Raw genomic sequence first — 17,727 nt, forward strand, 5'->3', positions numbered from 1 at the left:
GAGGAGGGAAGCAAGGTGGGACAGGGAGGGTTCTAGAGAGGGGTTATCTCTGACCCTGATGCCAGCCCCCTCTTGCTGTTATGGCCAGGCCCCCCTTTTGCTGGAGGAAGGGGACTGCCTGGGGCTCACTTGAACTATGCAGGGAAAGAACCTCAAATGTGTGAGGCGCTCTGGAGTCTCAGGGTCCCTGAGACCCTCCTCCTCCTGAACTGGGGTCTGCAGCCTATGAGGGCTCAGCTCTTGGAAAAGGATTGGTAGGAAGGTCACATTTCCTAATAACATTGTGAGCCTTTGGTGCGGAGAGGGACAAGGAGGTTCACACCATGTGACCAAGTGACCGGTCATTCTATTTACTAGGTGGCTGCTGGTGATGGGTTCAGACATGGGACCCACGGGGCCATTCCTCAGTGGGGAGAACAAACATGACCCCCAGGGCACCACTAGGGCAGCTCAGACACCAAACAAGGTGTGTGGGGACAGGAACAGCCCTCCCCTGCCAGGACGTGTGGCCTGAGGCAGGGGAGGGCTCTCCACCTGGGCTTGGTAATGACCTCACTCCCCTCAGAGATGCTAATTGAAAGCAAGGGGTGTGGTAGGCGCAGCGGGAAAGGTTGAGGGACTGAGAGGTTCCCTAAGAGGCTCTGCTTCCATGGGGGGAAGAAAACGATTTCTCCTGGCTTCAGCTCCATCTCACCAGGCACCCACCCGGCCTCTCCTGCTGCTAACGAAGTGCCTTTAATTAGCAGCCTAATAAAATGCTCTTAATTGGCAAGAGCCAATCAGAAAGAAGAGAGGTCTCCTCCCCTTCGTCATTGTCGATGGTGGCACAGCTATAGGTTTCAGGGGGAGAGGGATTCCAGGCCTAGCCTGGCTTTGGTAAACAGTAACGTCAGGGCTGAGTCTTCCAGGGACGAACCCTCGACCCCAGCCATCCTCGAGGAAGCTGACACTGGGTTTGAAGGTGAGACCGTAAACCCCCTGGCCCAGCCTCTGCTCCATAGTGGCTCTGGGGCCCAGCTGGCTGATTAGATGCCAGGGACCTGGGTGGTCACTGCTGACTCCTCCCTCCCTGTCCTCAGTCGTTAGGTAGATCTAGTATGGTCTTGGGCAGTGTGGGGAGCCCCTGTTCTTGTGCAGGTTCCCCATGTGCAAACACGCTGGGTGCACCTGATGCTCTGCTATGCCTTCAGCTCCAGCAGGGATGGCTCTGCACTGGGGCCCTGTGGTCTCACAGTCTGAGAATGCTGTCGTGACTGGAAGTCCAGATGTAAAACAAGGATGGGTTTATTGTGACTCCAGGAGGGGAGGAGAAGAGGGAGATGATGTGTAACCTTGTACCTACTTCCCCAGGTTTGGTTTAAGGAGAGAAGGCAGGTGGGTCTCTCCCAGATGGTCAGTGCCCCCTTTATTTTTACAGTGTGTTGGAGTCTCTGAAAATTGCTCCAGAGTAGTGAGCTCACCTATCTACAAGTCTTCCTATCCTCTCAGGAGGCAGAGGAGAACTTAGCAGTCCTGGGTATGGGTAGGGTTGTGGTAAGCTGAGGAGGCTATGGGGACCTGTACCCAAATTAGACATCAGTTTGGCTTCAATTTAATTCAACATGGAACATTAATTATTTGCTAGAGGTCCCATATTTATTCACACCATTTGGCCCTGACTTCTCTCAATGTTTTCTCGCACTCTTTCAATTTGTATTTTGAAAAACTCACTGTCCTATTGATGTTAGGGCAAAGAGACAAGACACTTGGAAAATTCACTTTAATCTTATATTTGTAATTTAAGTTACTTTTTTCTGAACAGTTAAAAAAACCAAAACACACTATATTACCATGATTCTAGGTTGTGAACATATTGGTACATTGACTACACATCACCAAAACAGAATCACAAAAGTCAAAGCAGTCAGTACTTAAGAGTCTAGAGAACAAAGGGCAGAACCAACTGGAAGCTCTCAGGGAAGCTCACAATTGCTGCCAGGCCTGCCCCATAGTTAGAGTCCAGTGAACACCCCTCACAACAGTCTGGGTTGGGCTTGAGTGATCATTGATTTGGGAAGGTTAGTTTCCTTGGTACCCAGAGGTCTAACCCTTCTCGTTTTTTTCCTTCAAGAAGGGGGGAAAGGGTTAGGGGGGAGGTGATGCTTTATAATGCTATTTACCGCACTCATCCTTACATGCACACACAAGTCAGGAGCTGAGAGAGCCAGCTGGGTGGGCTGTAGAGCACATAGTTTAATGCCATCTGCCTCCAGGAAACTTTAGTACCTAATCATAGGTACTCAACTTCCAATAGAAAAGGTTTCAGGATATCAATGCATTAAGTTCCACTTGAAATCAGGTTGCCATAATCACGCTCTTTTGGGTTCTCTTCTCAGTCCCAATAATTTGGAAGTCACAAATGAAGTAAAAACAAGAAGCAGAACTCAGCCTCATTCCCCTAAGCGATGGCTGTGTGGATAGAGCCCAGGGAGGACTCAACCTGCAGGCTCTGGGGGCCCATGATACAGTGAGAGTTACTCTGGGAGGGAAGAGAGGAAGGTAGGAGGAACAAGGGCACTTTCCATGTTCTTCAGCACTTGGAAAGTCTGCTGAACTCATCTAAATGGGGAAGATCAGAAATGTGGATTTAAGTCACTTAGTAAACCTGATCATCAAAGAATGTGATGGTCACAGGTGGTGGGTATCTAAGCATCCCTTTTTCTCCCGAAAAGGACCTGAATTCCTCCATAACCAAGCTTGCAGCCCAGCCCCTCAGGCCGGCATCCTTCTGGGTTGGACTGCTCTCACTTCGGGCAGGAAGGTATTACCTTCTAAGGTAAATGGAGGATACCAAGAAGGTCAATGATACCAACGTAATATAATTCTAGGAAAGAAAAAAAATGCCCTCATTATTTCCAATATTCCCCACCCCTCCACCCCAAACCTTTGGTTTCCACACACAATCAAATGCTAGATAAGGACACCAACCCCAGTGTTCAGACCAGTGGGCCAGTGGGTACCAAGCGACGGCAAGGAGAAGAGTGCATGTTTTCTTCTCTTCAGCTTTTGATTTTACAAAAAACAAAACAAAAACAGGATTTTTTTTACTCAAGCAGAACACAGAATGATTTAGGGGTCCCAGGGTCTTTTCCAGTTCAGAAACAAGTTATGAGGGCCAGACTTGATTATCTGTCAAGAGTTTCAGAGAGGCCCTGTCTCTAGAGTTTCTAGCGAAGAGTCACCAGGATTTTGCCAAGGGACAGTGTAAAAGGCTTCCCATTCACAACCACATCTGCTTTCAGACTGCACATAAGGAAGTGGAAGGATGTTCTCAGCGGTGGAAACACACATGTGCAGCAAGGCATGCTGGTGTTGTCCAAGCAGCCCCAGTGTGAACGGAGCTCACCCGTGCCCACAGAGCTCCCAGGGGAGGTGTGTGCACACACTCCTTGCCCACCTTTGAAGGGGCTTCCTCCTGTCTTTAAGGAACATTTCTTTCAAACCACATTGGAATTCTAGTGAGAAGAGACTAATCTACAATGGAGACATCTCATTTCAGAGCCCAGAGACACCTTTGGCTCCTTTTCTACCATTCCTTTAAATGTGTTGAGACTTTCTTTGTTTCTCTTTTTTAAAAAGGTCAAACTTTACATTTATTCTAGCCCAGTTGGGGATTAGTGATAATCAATTCCCACTGAAATCATGCAGAGATGGTAAGTGGGGTTTACTTTCTCTGGAAATGAACTTTTACTTACCTGATTATTTCTTCTACAATGAACTGGTAAATGACCCCCCGAGCTGAGAAATGTGACTTACAAGTTTTTCAGACCACTTAACTTCATTCCCATTTCCATCAGAGCAGAGGACAACTTGGGGAATATCCTCGACAGAGCTAACCGCTCCAGGCTGAAGGGCCCACCTCGGTATCACTTCTGATGTATTGGACAAGCTTCAGAACAGTCTTAAAAACAATCTACCTTCAAGTGAACTTCGATGGGAGAGGAAAACCCCGTGCACCAATGAATAGTCAACAGCTCTCACTTTAGAACAGCAGCATATAACAGAAGGGCTAGTAAAGTTATGGCTATTGGACAATATTTTTAAACAGCTTAAAATCCATGCCTCTTCAATGCCTGAGCTATGTGTCTTTCAGGCTGATGGTCTTGTGCCTCATCTGTAGCAAAACCCTCAACCAACAAAAAGGCATTAATAGTCAACACAATGGACAAGGAACCATGAGAAGCGACTAGATAGAAAACATTTCTCTGTAGAATGGGTAGTTGGGAAGGGAATTATTCTCAAAAAGTATTTCCTAGGCTATGACATTATCATCACACTGGGACATACTTTCTGAATATAACCTGGAACTAAAGGCTTAAAAGCACTCATAAAGCAGGAAAGAAATATGCATATGCATAACCTGCCTCTTAATATGTAGTAACAACATTCAGTCTGGGCACACTTTGGGAAGAGGACACCTTTTTACAAATCAGAGGGAAGATGGCTTTCTCTTGCCTTCCCCTTTGCTGAACTAAAGGTGGCCTAGCTTTGAGGTTACTTGCAACTGGCTCCCATTCTCATGTTTTTTACAGCTGCCAGTTAAAAAGGGGCTTTCTTTTGCTCAACTGCTTTGATCAGGAATGGAAACAACAGGCCAGACAGCTCCGCCTCCAAGGGAAACTTGAGACTGTACTGTGGCCTCAGGGCTTTGGATGGGTGTGCACGTGCCACCAGAAACGGCTGGTGCAGGTCCACTCCCACCCCCAGGAAACAAGCTGGGCACACACTGGTCTGTTCCCTGTGCTCCCAGGTTGGGTGGCCCAGGTGCCTGCACCTGAATCCCACACAGCTGCCTTCCAAGTGGCCAGCTCAGCCTGGCCCTTGCTGAGGTCCATTTGTTTATGTTATTTAACTAACTCCCAGAGTTATTGGTTGGGGGAGAGTGGAGAGTAAAATATGACCAGGAGGAGGAAGAAAACGAAAAAGAAGGCAGTTTCTGCCCCAGTAATAAACCCTGTGTGCCAAACTTCACCCTGATCTGCTCTCTCTGGCAGCTTTGCCCTTTGAAAATACCAGGTTTGGGAAAAGCAGAAGGTTGGTTCTGCAATGCAAGGTTGAGATGACTAGCTTGATTTTTGGAAATGGTATTTACTGGCCTAAATGAAAAAGAAAAAAACTTTTAATCCCGACCACCTCTTAAGCTACTCTGATGGTGGTCCTGGCAAAGATACAGGTGCCTGGGTGCTCACAGGCCCTGATGAGGAAATCTGAGATGTGAAATTATGCAGAACGTACCAAGCGACTGGCTCCAGCCATTTCAAGCCTTTCTGTAGGCTGAGCCTTACCAGTGATTTAAGATGAAGTACAATGCTTTCTATTACACATCTAATTGTTAATGAGAGGAAATGCAATCAGCAGCTCCTTTTCACACTCTACATGGAATCGAGGAGACTGCTGAGTCCAGAAAAGATGTGGCCATTGATGGAGCCCAGGAAATTTCTGCCCCCCTTTTTGGGGAGAGGGTGTTAGAAGAAGAGAGGAGAGTTGCAAATATGATGAAAGTACCATGTCTGAGAACCCATTATTGTCATATAGGGTCACTTGCAGCAAAAGCCTCGGTTTGAAATTTTAACTGAACAGCATTTAACTCTTCCAAGTGTTGCATTTTCTAGCTGAGTTGCCTCATGTTAACTGATGACACTTTCTTCATCCTCGTTCTTCTCAGGTGGAGCAGAGAACAGTTGAAGGGGTGGAGGGAGGGGGAAGAGGGACAGAAACAGAGAAAAGAGATGGAGGAAAGAGGCCCAGATCGTCAAGTGTGCTCATTCTTCTTGTCTCTCTTTCTTGCCCCAGAGGCTATACAGGACCGCTGTCTCCTAAGCACAGTGGGGCTCGCTGAGCTTGCCAGGCGCTGGGCATTCACGGGGAGACACTGGGTGCTGTCTGGCTTGAAGTTGTATCCCCCTGTCCCCTAGAAGTGGGTCTCTCCCAGCAGGCTATATAGGGAAACTAGTTCTTCTGCTTAACGGCAAAGCAAGAGAGATTCTGGCAAAACATTAAATATATTTATAAGTCATCTTTGTCTGGAACCAAATGAGGAAAAAACAGGTGCACAGGGGAAAGGAGGAGGGGAAGTGAGGTGAGGTTTAAAAGTTCTAATCATTCACGAAAGATAAAAGACATCTGATAGCAGCACGGAAGCAGTCAGCTGTGCTGAGTAGACCCTCCTGAGTCGACTGCAGACCACTGTGTCCCAATAGGAGTCTCAAAGCCCCACTCCTCGGCTAGTCCGGGGAAAGTGGGTAATATTTTGATTGTTACTGTTGTTGCTCATCCTGGTATTGGCAGATACGTTAAATACCGCAACTTTAATGAGTCCTGTGTGAAAACAGAGCAAATAATCATTAGTCCCTTTCCCTGTATTTCTCACTTGCTCTATGAGAGAAAGAACTAACTTAGCTGTCAAATAGGAGAAAGGCTCAGAGGTCCTTTGTAATGCCTGCTCTTGGCCTGTGCCAAGCAGGAGCTTCTGTTAAAGGCTACATGGCCTGTCTGGGGACTTGGCAGGGGGCTCACTGGCATGTTCAGGGCCACAGCGCTTACACAGAGTGACTACAGTGGGTGTCTTCAGAGATAGATGTGTAGGTGGTGGCTGGATATGTGGCTTGGAGACTAAGGAAGAGGTTGGGACTAGGGATACAAATTTGAGAGTCATCTACACTGAGATGAGAGCTGAAGCCTTGGGAAGAGACAAGGCAGCCGAAGAAGGGAGCTTAGATAAGGAAGAAAGGCCTGAGACAGACTCTTAGGGGATGTGTGTGTATATTTTAAGGGTGAGAGGGGAAGGAGACATAAGCCATAAGAGCATCAGGAACAATATTAAATATGGCAAAATGCCATAGAAAACGCAGGAGCAGAAAATTTTGGCAAAAGGAGGGGATAGGTAACATGATTACAATATTAACACTAATAAACCACTTTTTACTAAGGACTTGTTAGGTGGTAGGCACTGTGCCAAGCACTAAGAATTTTACATATAACATTTCAATGCAATCCTCACAACAGCTCTGTGTACTATGTACTGCAACCCTCACTTTGCTAGTAAGGAAACTAAGGCTGTGGGAAGTTATTTGCCCAAGGGCACACAGCTAGAATTCTCTCCAAGGTGTGCCTGTGTGACTTGGTTGAGGAGGCTGAGGGATGAGGAAGCAGCATGTCCTCTGTAAGAAGTGAGCACTGAAATGAGCCCAGCAGGGCACAGACCACCCCTCTCAGAAGAACCACGTAAAAAGATGTGCAGAAAGGTGTACTAAATGTGCACTTCTTCCACAAGCATCGAGGCAAGTGTGGGAAATGAGAAATCACAATGATGGCAAGGGTCCCCAGCAGTAGTGCAGTTTCCCCCAAACAACGATCACAATGTATTTGAATATACCACAAAATAAAGATGAATTTTAGGATCTCTTCCTGCCTCCGAAGGAGGATGAGGACTTGAGTGGGAGAACACATGGAGTTCTCACCAACTCCAGAGCCACTTCCAAGGTCAAAAGACAGTTCATTTTTAGAGGAGGTGGGGAGTGGGAATAAGAATTTTAAAAAGCTACCCTTTTAAAATCAAATGACACTGACAGAGCTGAGAGAGGCCAGCATATTTCACCATGAGATTTCCCCATTGGTACATTAGACTACCTACTTGATTTAAAGGGTCTTTATTACAGGTACTGGTTTAATCTGGGAACTACAAAGCCACAGGCTTTTGAGTCATTACTCTCAGTTCTGAAACTGATTCAAATCTTTCTTTGGAAAGTTTTTTGAATTTTTATTTATTTATTTATTTAATTTATTTATTTAGAGAGCATTGATTTGTTGTTCCACTTATTTATGCATTCATTGGTTAATTCTTCTATGTGCCCTTACCGGGCTGACCTGGGATGGAACCTGTAACTAGGCGTATCTAGATGATGCTCTAACCAACTGAGTTGCCCAGCCAAGGCTAAATCTCTTACTTTCTGAACAATTCTATTAGATAACTGGGGCAGGAATTACTAGTTCTACTGCACAAGGGTCATCTAGATCTAATTCCAGGATCATCTAGAACTGAGGCTGGCTTCCTTGATGAAGGCAGCATCCAATATGCAGCCCCAGCCCTGTCTCATGGTGGCAGCTTCCCTTGCTTTACAGGACTTGGGAAAGATAAAGGACATGAGAAGGCTCCATGAACTAGCAACACCTTATAGCCAACATTCCATCTCCTACCCACAGTGCCATGCACACAGTTCTTTTTCATACCTGGGCAAGTATGAGGTCAGTGTATGATTATTTATCTGGAGATATAGGTGTATGTTCGAGAAGGGGAGCGGGGGGGTTCAGCTTGGGCAGTTGGATCATTTAGAAAGTCCCAGATGAGGATTGTATCATCGTGTGAACTACTGACAATCTGGAATTCATCAAACTGAAGTCGGAAAACTCTTCCAGAATGCTCCTAAAGAAGGAGAAACAAAAACTTCTGAACTACTCAGAATCAAAAGGACAAATTCAGCAACATGTCAAAAGGAGTCTAGGAAACGGCTATGGTATCCTGATAATTTTCTCTATCATTTAGCTATTTTAAGAACACAGAGAAAAAAACTTAATTTGAATTAAAGGCAGGATGAAAAAGTCAAATACTGGGCAGTTGATTTCATACATAATCAAAGCAATATTCACTAGAGCTGAGGCATGCCCAATAGTATGCTAGTTTCTCATTGCTAACTCTCCTAGGCTAAGGCTGAACCAGACCATTCCTCAGTGCTTCCCTGGCCTTATCCTCTCTCTGTACCTCTAGGATTCTTCTACAATTAGAGGCCAAGGACTGATAAGCAATAAGAAGTGGTGTGTTGGTAAGAGTTTATCAGTTAATTAACTCACCCCAATTGTAAAAGCATCTGCACATTTTCATGGTGTAAATATTCCTACCCTGGCTCTAGCTGGTTTGGCTCAGTGGACAGAGTCTCGGCCTGTGGACCAAAGGGTCTCAGGTTCAATTCCAGTCAAGGGAATGTACCGTGGTTGTAGGCTCCTCCCCACCCGGGCTCTGGTCGGGGCTCGTGCAGGAGGCAACCAATCAATGTGTTTCTCTCACATTGATGTTTCTGTCTTTCCCTCACTCTTCCACTCTCCCTAAAAATCAATGGAAAAATACCCTTGGGTGAGGATTAACAAACAAACAAACAAACAAAAACAAAAATTCATATCCTAGCCATTTTCAAGCTACCTATATGAGGCCAACCAGCTTGCAAAAATCATGATAATTTAATATTTGAATCTCATAAGCAGTTATAAGCACATTTTGTATACCATTGTAGTAACCACCATCCTGATTACTTCCAGTATCCCAAAAAGCACTCTCATGCCCCTTACAAAGTCGATATTACCTTCACCCCAATGCTGTCATCAATTCGTTTTTCCTGTTCTTCGTTTCCTATAGATACACTCATAACAGCATGTATTCTTTTTGCCTGGTTTCTTTCATTCAACAGTGTAAGATTACTCTCTGTTAATGCATGCAATAGAAGTTCATTCTTTTTTTCATTTATTTATTACTGGTTGATATTCCACTATATGAACACACTATAACTTACCATCTCCTATGGTTAACAGGTTTTGACAAAAATGCAATTCAGCCTATACAAGGCTGATTGTAGTTTTGGTTATTATAAATAAAGTTCCTATGAACATTTATGTACATGTCTTTTGATGGAATATGCACTCATTTCACCTAGGAGTAGAACTGTATGTTTAGCTTTAGTAGATATGGTGAAGCAATTTTTAAAAAGTTGTGCCAATTTATACTCCCACCGGCCATGTATCAGAGTTTCAGTTGCTTCACATCTTTAACAAATTGATACTGTCAATCTTTTAAATTTTAGCTATTTTGATAGATTTGTAGTATAGTGATATTTTATTGAAGTTTTAATTAGCATTTTTCTTTATGAAGCTGAAACAGTTCCTCTCTATTTCTAGTTTGCTGAGAGTTTACATGAATAGATGTTAGATTTTGCCAAATGCATCTACTGATATAGTCATGTGGTTTTTCTTCTTTAACCTTTGATGTGATGGATTACATTAACTGGTTTCTGAATATTACACCTGCTTTGCATAACTGGAATAAATCTTGATCATGATGTGTAATTCTTTTTATACACTGTTGGATTCAACCTCCTAATATTTTTGTTGAAATTTATCTTAATATAAGTTACTTCATTTTATTGAGATTTGAAAAATACTGACATACTTTTAAAATAGTTTCAGGAATTTTCCTTATTGTGAAATCACTAAACATAAGGAGAGTAAAGATCACACTTAAATCTGAAGCAAATGGTTTAAAATATTACCAAAAAATCCTACCTAATAAACTCATATTAGTTATGAAATTGTGTTTTATTTTCTTACAATATTTTTGTCTTGTTTTGGTATTGTGGTGATTCTGGCCTCCCAGAGTAAGTTAGGAAGTATTCACTGTGCTTGTATCTTCTGAAAGAGATTGTCAGAACTGGTATAATGTCTTCCTCAAACATTTGGCAGAATTCACCCGTGAACCCATTTGGGCCTGGTGCTTTCCGTCCTGGAAGGTTATTAATTATTGCTTCAATTGCTTTAATACATATAGGCCTATTCAGATTGTCTATTTCTTCTGATGTTAGTTGTGGAAGATTATATCTTTCAAGGAATTTGTCCATTTCATCTAGGTTATCAAGTTTGGAGCATAGAGTTGTTCATAGTATTCCTTTATTATTATCCTTTTAATGTTCATGAAATTTGTAGTGATGCAAAGTTGTGCTTAACATTCAAAAATCAATGTAATAAACAATTAACAGAATAAAGGTAAAAATATAAGATCATCTCAATGGATGCAGATACAAACATTTAACAAAATCCAACATCTATTTCTAATAAACATTCTCAGCAATCGAGGAACAGAAAGGAACTTCTAATACCCCTGATTTTATCTATGGAAAACCTAAAGCTAACACACACACACACACAATGGTGAAAGGCCAAATGCTTTTTCCCCAAGAGAAGGACATTCACTGTTAATTCTTTTGAACATTGTACTGAAGATCTCAGTCAGTATAATAAAACAAGAAAGAGAAATAAAGGTACACAGGTTGAAAAAGAAGTAAAAGTGTATTTGTACATACTTGCAATGAACAATCCAGAAATTTCAAAATACTATTTACAATAGCATTAAAATATGAAATATTAGGGGTAAATATGACTAAAGACGTATAAGACCTTTAACATTGAAAGCTATAAAACATTTTTGAGAATTTTTTAAAAAGACCTAAACAAATAGAGAGATATACTATATTCATGGATCAGAAGACTCAGTATTTTTAAGAAGTTACTTCTCTCCAATCGAAATTAATCTAGATTTAACACGATCCCAATGAAAATCTCAGCAGATTTCTTGGGTGGGGGTGGGGGGTAAAATTGGCAGATTCTAAAATTCACATGAAAATTCAAAGGACCCAAAAAAACTTTGAAAAGTACGAAGTTGAAGGACTTATACTACTTGCTTTCATGAGTTATTAAAAAGCCGCAGTAACCAAGTTAATATGATACTGGTATCAAGATAGACAAATAGACAAAAAGATCATTGGAACTGAATAGGTCCATAAGTAGACCCCCACATATATGGTTAACGGTTTTGACAAAAATGCAAAGGCAATTCAGAGGAAAAAGGATAGTCTTGCATAAATGGTACTGGAACAACTGGATATTCATGTGAACTTTGAACCATACCTTATACCATCCACAAAAATTAACTCAAAACTCAATAAGAAACCCACTCAATTAAAAAAATGGGCAAAAGATTCAAACAGATGCTTCACCAAAATAGGTATCTGGATGGCAAGTAAACACATGCAATGATGCTCAACATTAATATTAGGAATATGCAAATTAAGACACAATGAGGTACCACCGGACACTTAGAATGACTCAAATTAAAAAGACTGTACACTAAGTATTGGTGAGGATGTGGAGTAACTGCACTGTTGTATTGCAATGTTAAATGGTACAACTACTTTGGAAAACAGTTTGGCAGTTTCTAGAAATATTAAACATACATTTACCATATGATCTAGAAATTCTACTCCTAGGATTTATCCAGGAGAAATGTAAGCATATGGTCACATAAAGATTTGCACATAATGTTTATAGAAACTTTATTTGTAATAGCCCACAACTGGAAACAATCCAAATTTTCATCAACTGGCAAGTGAATAAATTGTGGTATAACCATACAATGAAATACTACTTAGCAATGAACTACTGATTTACATCAACAACATAGGAGAATATAAAAATAATTAGGCTTAATGAAAAGAGGCAAAAAAGAGTACATACTCTTTTTTTATTCCATTAATTAAACCATAAAAAATGCAAACTAATCAATATTGACAAAAAGCAGATTAGTGGCTGCTTGGGGACTGGAGCAGGGAGAAATGGGCAGAATGAGCAGGGAGGGTTACACAGGGGGCATGAGGATACGTTCATTATCTTGGCTGAAGTGATAGTTTCATTGGTATGTACATATGTTAAAATTTATTAAGTTGCATATTTTATTGTATGTCAATTATATTTCAATAAATCTTTTTAAAATTTTAAGACAACTCAATAAATGAGGACAAGATTTGAACAGACACTTCACAAAAGAACATGAAAAGATGTTCTATACCATTAGTTACCACAAAAATGAAAATTGAAACTATAACCATTACACACTCATTCAAATGGCTATTAATTAAAAAAAAAAACACCTGACAATACTAGCCCTGGCTAGTATGGCTCATTTGCTTGGGCATAGTTCCATGCAACGAAAAGTTGCTGGTTTGATTTCTGGTCAGGGCACATGCCCAGGTTGCAGGCTCGATTCCTGGTAGGGTGCATGCAGGAGGCAACTGACCAATGTTCGTTCGCATCAACGTTTCTCTCTCTCTCTCTCCCGCTCTTCCTAAAAATCATTTAAAAAATCTTAAAAAAACACAAAACTGACAATACTAAGTGCTATCAAGGATGTGGAAAAGTGGGACTCTCATACATTGTTAGTGGAAATGTAAAGTGGCATACATTTGCAAACTCCCAAAATGCCACTTTGGAAAATAGCTTAGTACTTCTTTTAAGTTTAAACATACAATGACCATAGGACCCAGAAATTGCAGTTATAGGTATTTACCCAAGAAAAATGAAACAATATGTACATACAGAATCCTGCATGGGAATGTTTTCAGTATTACCAAAAGCTGGAAACATCCCAAATATCCTTAAATTGGTGAGTGAATAAACAAATTGGTTCATCTGCACAATGGAATACTACCCAACAATAAAAAAGAACCTAGTACTAACACATGCAGTAACATAGATGAATCTTAATGAAGTAAAAAGAGCCAAAGGCAAAAAGCTACATACTGTATGATTTAATTTATATGACATTCATAAGACAATAAAACTACAGGGACAGAAATGAGATGAACAGTTGCTAGGGGTGATTCTAAGGGACACAATTTTGGGGAGATGATGGATATTTTCTATAATTTGATTGTGGTAGTTACACATCTGTAAAATTCATAGCAGTATGCTAAAAATGGACAAATTTTGCTGTATGTAAATTATACTTTAAAAACCAGATCTAGATTAATTGTAAATGAATGAAAGTATACATTTTAAAAAACATGTGTGAAACATGAAAGTAAAGCATATATGGTACTGAAATAATGAGCTTTAAATCCAACAAGGAAGACAAAGAAATATATCTCTCTTTTTCAGAGCAGAGAACACCTAAATGTTGAGCCAGGATTCAGAATACTGGGCCTTCAAATGCTTGCTCTCATCTTTTCCCTGAGTTGTGCAAAAGGCTGTCTTCTCTAGTGCCCCACCTAATGTTTTTCTAATCGAAGCAGCTTTTATACTTAGAACATTTTCTAATCCAGGCCTTTGGCATGATAAAGAATTTAGTGCTTTTGAAGGTGATATAAGTTCTTTTTGAGTCACTTCTTCTTCCAAATGTCAAGATGTTCAGGCAAGGGAGTATACACAAAGAATAAAAAAGATGGGATTCAAGTTGCTGGAGGCAGCATGCCTTGAATAGGATGCAGAATGAAGGGGCTGACCAGGGGTTCACATAGACTCCCATGGCACTTTTTGTAGGCACAGGTGTGCAGGTCCTCAGATTCTGGACAGGTTCCAATTTGAGCAATTATGTTCCTTCTCCCTAAGTACCCCCTACTGTTTCTGGTGGATACAGAATTCTTATTCACTTCCTGTACTAAACTGATGTGGAGAGTTGCTGTGCAGCTGTTAAACAGCTGCCACATTTCTCTCCATATATAGTCTCTAAAGCACTTTTGGATGAAAGGCGCTATATAAACATATTTTATTGTCATGTATTGGCTGCCTTTCCACTTAGTAGTAGGTTTTGTGAGGTTCTAACTATCAAATCCAGATCTGTATTCCACAGCACATCAATGTTTAATTTCTTCTCCTTTGTACCCCCCCAACTTCCCTTAAACAATAAGAGTCTTACCACAAGAGTCCGTAGACAAAGAGTCCCTGCAGGAGCACGGGGGTCCAAAGCAGCTACAAGATCCCACACTTTAATTTTCCTAGAGATAAAAAAGGGGACAAAAATCTTAATTAAAAGCAAAATTAAGGGAGCACAGGAAGAATAGTAAAACGTCATGGCAATAAATATGTATGGTGATATAGTTTATATAATAAATGCAGCTCACAGGAATATATAAAAACTTTTTTGTTTTGGAGACTTGGTTCTTATATTCATTCTTGGTCTTAACAGGGAAAAATATATGTAGTTAACCTAAAAACAAGAAACAGGTTAGCTTTAACCAAACTGATGAAGACAGTGAGTGGCAAAGCTACACTATACTTTGGGGCTAAGAGAAGATCTTACACATTAGGCCTCTTAATAACGTAACAGGTCACTTAAACCTATAAACCTGTAACTCTGAAGCATCTTCGTTTTGGTCAGTTCTAAGAATGGCACAGGTCACATGTACCAGAGGACTGGGGTCCATTTAAGAGTTCTGGAATTTATATTAAGAATCCTCATATTTTGATTTAAGTAAGAAAAGTTTAGCCCTTCTAAACTTTTAATTATAGGTCATGTTTCCTCATGATAAATGACACATAAAACCCAAGAAAGGTGGATACAGATCAAAACCATGGGAATGAGAAAATGTAACCTTGGACCAAGCTGGAACATGTCATCACATCCTGAACAATTTCTCAAGGGTATGAGAGTGATGGCTGACTCAAAGCAGAAGTAGTAGGTCTGCTACACTTTCTGCTGCTTGAATTGTCTTAATATATTAGTATAGTCAGTTCATACACTAAGATAATGTTAAGTTAGTTTCTGATATTTAAAAAGCTGCCAATATTTGAACTGTAGCTTTGTACCCTGACAAGAAGAAATGATAAAGAGGTCTTCATAAGTGAATATACTTTTTATAAGAATTTACTATGTGCTTAGCATTGCTAAACATGGGATCCATCCATATGAATGGATTCTATATTCACCAAAAATCAGACTGAATAAAATAAAAATTACTGAACTCATTGTAACTGAAATGCTAGAAGAAGCAAAGACAAGGGAACTGAACTTTTGGAAACATTCAAGGATATCAAAATTTAAGATCCGACCACATTAAGCCCCATAGATATTGCCCTCCAATGTTTTAATTTTATAGTAAGTCACTATTTTATATGCATAACCTGTTATACTGGATTTGTCCAATTCTTTGCTTTATAGGGAAAAATGGAAAAATATATAACCAAAATCCCAAATATCAATAACAACCATGAGCAAAAAAGTGCAATTAATGGGAAGAATATTTTTGAAAGAGTAAACAAAGGAGAGGTGAATACATAAATTAGACACAAGGACTATTGTACTGGGTTCTTTCTGTGAAATCTATAATCTTTTAGACACAAGGAGAGGCTATATTTAACATCCTAAGGCAGGAGAGATTAAGATGTAGATACAAACTCACCCATCATAGGCCCCACTGACTATCCTCTTATTATCAAATCGAATACAGCGCACCAATTCCTCATGGCCTTCTAACACTCGTAAACATGCACCACATTCTATGTCCCATAATCTGGAAAAGAAAACTGAGTCAAGTGAATTTTCATATATTCATTCCTAAGCTTGGAATGTTATAATAATATACTTCAATGTTTTTAAAAAAAGTCCCCAAAATAAATCAACACCCATGCAAAAATGTACTGCTTTCAATGTAATTTATTTCCTTTCTGCCATATAACTCAGGTAGAAAAATGTATATTTTAAGTTCAAACATAGTATATAGTTTCAATGCTTTATATAATTTTGTAACCAGGGTCTCCAAGGCATAAAAAGGATGACTTCAATGCACATACCAGTAGTTGCCTGTGAAGGAAATGACCAAGCCAAGAAAAGCAATGCTTCCTGAAATCACCAATAAGAACGAGATGAAGAATGTCAGTGACATCCTGACCTCACAAAGCATGTCCACCTCTTTCCTGAGGACACTCTCTGCTTTCACCCATTGCAGGATAGTCTTTCTCATTTAATGGAAACGCAAAAGAAGTTCTCAAAAACTTTTATATGCTAATATACAAAAACTGTATGCTTTCAGACCAATCCAGATGATTTCTAGGAATGATAATTTCATCCTCTTAGTACTTTGAAGGAATTGAGAGGATAAATCATCCAAATACAATTTATATCTGTGTTGTTCATCTTTGTGACGGGAAAACACCAAAAATACTTCAATTAGTGGTTTCTTTATAATTTCAGACTGGTAACACCCTGGCCAATTATGCAATACCAAGAAAATAAAATGCACGCTTGCTAGCAGGGAAACAAATCTTGTTTCTTTTTTTTAGACCATGGGCAGACAGAAATGGCCTCTAGCAATTTTTAGCGCTTTCCAACTGTAGACAGGTGAAATTTAAAGAGAAGGGCTTTCAACCTCAATCTGCTTATCTCTCTTGCCCACTTCCTCATTCAAGCAGTACCTTTTAAATAGGTCTATCTGGTGATAAAACTATTACAGGAAGGAAATACATCAACAAAAGGATTTGCTGTGCTGCCTCTCTGCTTGGGGCAAACTTTTGACCTGCAAGAAGCTACAGAAAGAAAAAACATTTTATAATAAACATAACACAGTTGAAGACTTGTTTGAACTGTGCACAAACAATGAATGGTAGGATAATACTGATCCCTTCTAGACAAGGCACCTGGTGCTCACCTGATAGTGTTGTCAGATGAACCACTAACGACCAGCCTGTCTCTGTACTGCAAACAGGCGATGCCACGTTTGTGTCCATTTAAGGTCCTCACAAATTCACAAGTACTAGTGTTCCATACCTGAAACAGAATATGGCATTTGGCAGTTGATTTGGTGCTCTCACTAGTAAAATCTACGGCAAGTGGAGTCCTGGAGAGGCAAGGACTACTAAACCAAGTCAAGTTCTCAAGCCAAACCAAACCAATGACAAGTTTGATTCGTGGTAACATAGGGCTAATTTGTAGCTCGTTGCTATCACATAAGGATTTCTCAAATTGATTTACTCTATGGCAGGGGTGGGCAAACTTTTTGACTCGAGGGCCACAATGGGTTCTTAAACTGGACCGGAGGGCCGGAACAAAAGCATGGATGGAGTGTTTGTGTGAACTAATATAAATTCAAAGTAAAGGAGCGG

General features: G+C 40.6%; 1 protein-coding gene across 8 annotated transcripts in view; it reads right to left on the bottom strand.

Annotated features, from left to right (window-relative positions):
• Positions 1–1,749: 1,749 nt before the first annotated feature.
• BTRC (beta-transducin repeat containing E3 ubiquitin protein ligase) overlaps positions 1,750–17,727 on the bottom strand; it is a 249,341-nt gene continuing 233,363 nt past the window's right edge. For all 8 annotated transcript variants that reach the window (XM_080642266.1, XM_080642265.1, XM_080642268.1 and 5 more), the window contains 5 exons: positions 17,274–17,392; positions 16,029–16,139; positions 14,546–14,624; positions 8,269–8,461; positions 1,750–6,357 (listed from right to left, as the gene is read on the bottom strand). In XM_080642266.1, the coding sequence (XP_080498392.1) occupies positions 8,300–8,461; positions 14,546–14,624; positions 16,029–16,139; positions 17,274–17,392 (471 nt within the window). In that variant the 3' untranslated portion in view covers positions 1,750–6,357; positions 8,269–8,299. The remainder of the gene's footprint in view (positions 6,358–8,268; positions 8,462–14,545; positions 14,625–16,028; positions 16,140–17,273; positions 17,393–17,727) is intronic.

The sequence above is a fragment of the Plecotus auritus genome (assembly GCF_963455305.1).
Source record: "Plecotus auritus genome assembly, chromosome: 9".
In the NCBI taxonomy this organism is placed as follows: domain Eukaryota; kingdom Metazoa; phylum Chordata; class Mammalia; order Chiroptera; family Vespertilionidae; genus Plecotus; species Plecotus auritus.